This window comes from Leuciscus leuciscus (assembly GCF_965113295.1).
Source record: "Leuciscus leuciscus genome assembly, chromosome: 21".
Classification (NCBI taxonomy): domain Eukaryota; kingdom Metazoa; phylum Chordata; class Actinopteri; order Cypriniformes; family Leuciscidae; genus Leuciscus; species Leuciscus leuciscus.
The window spans coordinates 36,677,459-36,682,252 of NC_138745.1; the positions used below are offsets into that span (position 1 = coordinate 36,677,459).

A 4,794-nucleotide genomic window follows, 5' to 3' on the forward strand; every position below is an offset into this window, starting at 1 on the left:
CAGGTATTTCACAATACAAACTGCTGTTTCTATTCGAGATGCAAATGATCATATCGTTCATCACACCACATCCAAATGAGCAGGACGTGAGATTCGCCACTACATGTCCTGAGAGAGGACAATAGGTGAAGTGAGAAGTAGTGAACTACCCCCTCCTCCACTCAACTGGAGACAATAGACGGGCAGCAGATTCTCATTCTGCTCCGTGTTACCAGGCGAACTTGGGACGCGAAAGACGTGACGTTAACGCTGATTGGCTGTAAAGTCCGAGGGGGCGTGACCCGCGGGTATATAAAGAGGCGCTGAACGGGTTGCGTCAGTGTTTTGCAGAGACTCTGCAGATACTAACAGCTGCTGCACTTAATCCGGTTCACACAGGTCTTTGTTAGTTGTTAGTCTTTGTTACGGACTATTTTCTCTGAAGGAACGTACAGACAATTCATCAAATTTGAGGATATACAGCACATAATATCGGTGAGTTAAGGTTTTAATGTTTAAACAGGGCTGTTTTTATTGTCTTACCTGCTGTTCATTCAAACCTTGAAGTACAATGAGAGAGAGCAACAATGCACATACTTCTGTTCTGTTTGCTCCAATATCCATATATTTGCAATCAGCCGTACAAAATTAAAAGCATGTTTTTTTAATATATATATATATATATATATATATGTTAATGACACTCTAGTTTGTTCTTTGTTTGGCTGACTTGTTTACCAGCTGCTTTTGTGTCTCGCGCATGAATAATAAAAACCAACCTTTTCTTCCACAGACTGAATAATGCAGCTGATTTCCAGCTTTACGTCTGAAGACTCAAGTCTCCCATCCACCCCAACATTGGACGCTCCATCCAAGCGCTTATCCTGGAGCAAACTAATGCAGAAACTGCACAGTAGCCAAAGCCTGGACTCTGATTCGGACACGCACAGCAGCTTAGATGATGCATCAGATGCAGGTACATATCAGAACATTCATGATCTAATGCACTTTTCCAACTTTCATGCAAGATCTTGATTTTTAATGCATGCTTTTGTCTAACGCAGGTTCCCTATCCATACCGGATCTGTCAGAATCCGAGATGTTTTTCGACCCCACTGAAGAGGCATTGTGCAAAGAAGTGGTGCAGCTCATCGCACTTAACCTGACCGATGCCAAAGATGGTGTCCTGCACTGTTCCAAACTCCTTATTCCAGAGAAACTTCTGGAGCACATCGGGCACGAGCTGGTGCATCTGTCCGTCAGCGAGCCCTGTGGTTTGCGAGGTGCCCTCATCGATCTGTGTGTGGAGCAGGACGGCGTATACGAGGCTGCGGGACAGATTGCGGTCGACCCGTGTCTGGTGCCCACGTTCCAGCTGACCCTAGTGCTGAGGCTCGACTCCAGGGGTCTGTGGCCGAAGATCCAGGGGCTTTTCACCGGCAGATCTCCGGCGTCTCCGGTTGTTAGACGTGCACTTAAACTGAGCACTGGATTCCGAGTTATTAAAAGAAAACTGTACAGCTCAGAAGAGCTTTTGATTGAAGAGTGCTGAGACTGACTCCATGCATGTCATGGACTTTCACTAGTTTTTAATTTTTTAATTAAGCCTCTTGTAACCATTGTCTCGTTGCCCATAAAGAGGCCTGAAGTTACAATCGGGTTGTATGACTGTAACGCGGTAAATGACCAACTCGCAGGGCATCTGTAATGCTGATTTATAGGGTACATTAAAAAGATTTTGTGGTACTTTGTTACTGATGTTGCACTTTTTGCTGCCGTTCCAGTGAAGCGGGAGTTTTGGAACATCTACCTCAGGTTTATGGAAACCAGATTTGGCAGCTATTTTCCATGCAGAACATTGTTTTTCCTCTATGCCAGTTTGTTCAAAGATGTGTGACCATGTGAATGCAGTTATTGTGCCCTTAGATCAAATGGAAGAGGGTTTTTAACTTTTTTTTTTTTTCCTTTTTAAAATAAAAAAGGTCATGCATATTCCATGCATCTTATTTATTTGATATTCAAATGCAACATGTTGGTTTTTGTACTTTGAAAGAAATGCAAAAAAATAAATCTTTTTGAAGAATTAATGTCTCTGGTTTTCTTGAATGCTTTCGGCCAGTCGTGCTCAACTGAGCGAGGAAAATATTGCAATGACACTTTCACACAAACATATTACAACTTAATGCATTTTGAAACGCTTATCCAAAGCAACTTGCATTGTATTAAAGATGCAGTATCAATTCATGCATGCCACATATTTTCTATTCATATACAGTGTGCACTGTTTTATTATAAATGCATTAGTCTTATGATGCACTGAATCTCATAACCACAGATGTAATGCATTATAATACTCATCTATTCATTGTTACACATTTAGATGCATTCAAACAACTAATTATGTGTGACAAAATGCATTTTAACTTTGGTTAAATATTTGAAAAAAGATTTAATGCATTACAATGTACATTATGAATACCTTGATAATGTTTTATGCACAATTAACTTTGAGAAATGCTCCATTACTGAATGTTGAGATGGATGCACTAGGCCACTGATTTCAAGAACTGTGTCTTATAATTATAATTATTGAGAAATGTAGATCCATACAGGAAAAAATATGGCCTTTCAATTCAATTTATTAATAATCTGATCAACTTATCGATGAAAGTGTTTTCTAATAGTTTTGCTCTATATTAAATAAAGGGTTTGTCTTTCTCTCAGCTGTTCTTGTTCACACACAGTATTCCTTTTTTTTGCAGACGGGTGACTATGAACGTGCTGAAATACATGATTCAGCAGTGACTGTGGCATCAGCTGACGTCCTGCGTGAAACACACACACACACACACAGAGGACAGTGGCACATTCAATCTTTATTTGTATTCTGAGTGAAATAATTGCAGTGTATTCTCTGCCAGCGATGAAACATTTCCACTAAAGTCATGTAGAAAATAAACCTTCGTATGAAATAAATATTCCTATTCAATCTTTCAATAAATATCCCCAGTAGTACCAGCAGCTGTAGTTACTCCTAACACTCTGTTGTTAAAGTAGAACGCATACTCAATAACATCCCTGCATAGATAAATCTCAAACATACAAGTATAAATCATTAAAAAGACATGATCTTGATCTAAACAAACTCAAATAAATATATGCAGATATCTCCATCGGGTCTCCAGTCTGTCCCATGATGCAAACGTTGACTTCTGACGGACACGTAAAAGGGGCTGATCTAGTGGAGTTAACTTTAATCAGACCAGAAGCAATCAGACAGCTCACACACACACACACACACACACACACACACACACACACACACACACACACAGCCCTCAGTAAGTCTTTTCTAGTCAAGTTCATTGGTTGTAGCAAATGTTCAACCTATTTTCTTTTTTTTTTGTTACAACAAATGTATTTACAATCCGTATGGCATTCTTCCATATTCCAGACTGGAGAGATTGTTTTTGGAACCTGTGCAGGAAAAAAAATTGATATATTACTAGTTATTTGAAGAAATACAAATAATTTATTCTTAAAATTAATGATTTGTGATGCAAATGCAACATTTCACGACACTCCCAGTCCGAGCAGGACGTGTAAAAGGCTGAGGTGTGTGATTTCACCAGAGTGCTTCGGGAAGCATTTTTCCCATTCATTCTCTCCACAGGGATCTCACTAAAACCAAACCAGCTAACTCTCGGATGCAATGCACCACACATACGTTTTGGTAAAGAATGCTTGAAAATATTGGACAAAAAAATGAAACGTACAAGATGGAACTGTGAATGACGCACTCGAGAAAAAAAAAGAAAGAAAAAGAACTGTACAAAATAAAATATATAGGCAATGATTATATGTATAAATGTATATCACATACAACTTCATATATAAACTATATACATATATGTATATATTAGGGCTGTCAAATTGATTAATCACATCTAACATAAAAGTTTGTTTATATAATAAATGTGGATGGACGGAAGGATAGATAGATAGATAGATAGATAGATAGATAGATAGATAGATAGATAGATAGATAGATAGATAGATAGATAGATAGATAGATAGATAGATAGATAGATAGATAGAAGGACAGATAGAAGGATAGATAGATAGATAGATAGGATAGATAGAAGGATAGATAGATGGATAGAAGGATAGATGGATAGATAGATAGAAAGAAGGATAGATAGATGGATAGATAGATATATAGATATATAGATAGATGGAGAGATGGAGAGATGGATGGATAGATATATGGATAGATAGATAGAAGGGTAGATAGATAGACAGATAGATAGGATAGATAGAAGGATAGATGGATAGATGGATAGATAGATAGAAAGAAGGATAGATAGATGGATAGATAGATATATAGATAGATGGATAGATGGAGAGATGGAGAGATGGATGGATAGATATATGGATAGATAGATAGATAGAAGGATAGATAGATAGATAGATAGAAGGATAGATAGATGGATAGAAGGATAGATGGATGGATGGATGGATGGATAGATAGATAGATAGAAAGAAGGATAGATAGATGGATAGATAGATATATAGATAGATGGAGAGATGGAGAGATGGAGAGATGGATGGATAGATATATGGATAGATAGATAGAAGGATAGATAGATAGATAGATGGATAGATAGAAGGATAGATAGATAGATAGATAGATAGATAGATAGAAGGATAGATAGATAGAAAGATAGAAGGACAGATAGAAGGATAGATAGATAGATAGATAGATAGGATAGATGGATAGATATAAGGATAGATAGATAGAAAGATGGATAGATA

At 37.6% G+C, this 4,794-nt stretch overlaps 2 protein-coding genes across 2 annotated transcripts in view; one reads left to right on the plus strand and one right to left on the minus strand.

Annotated features, from left to right (window-relative positions):
- Positions 1-310: 310 nt before the first annotated feature.
- ddit4 (DNA-damage-inducible transcript 4) lies at positions 311-2,066 on the plus strand. Its single transcript, XM_082152475.1, has 3 exons — positions 311-474; positions 773-955; positions 1,044-2,066. The coding sequence occupies exons 2-3, from the start codon at positions 781-783 to the stop codon at positions 1,529-1,531; spliced, it is 663 nt and encodes a 220-aa protein (XP_082008601.1). The 5' UTR covers positions 311-474; positions 773-780; the 3' UTR covers positions 1,532-2,066.
- The window catches only part of dnajb12b (DnaJ heat shock protein family (Hsp40) member B12b), a 34,290-nt gene continuing 31,394 nt past the window's right edge, over positions 1,899-4,794 (minus strand). Inside the window, 1 exon segment of the mRNA XM_082152497.1 lies at positions 1,899-3,456. The gene's annotated coding sequence lies outside the window, so the exon portion shown is untranslated.

What these genes read in the sequence shown, in the direction of transcription:
- ddit4 (XM_082152475.1), top strand. Translation starts at nt 781, where the DNA reads ATGCAGCTGATTTCCAGCTTTACGTCTGAAGACTCAAGTCTCCCATCC. An exon ending in AGATGATGCATCAGATGCAG is followed by an intron (nt 956 to 1,043) that starts GTACATATCAGA and finishes TGTCTAACGCAG; the next exon opens with GTTCCCTATCCATACCGGAT.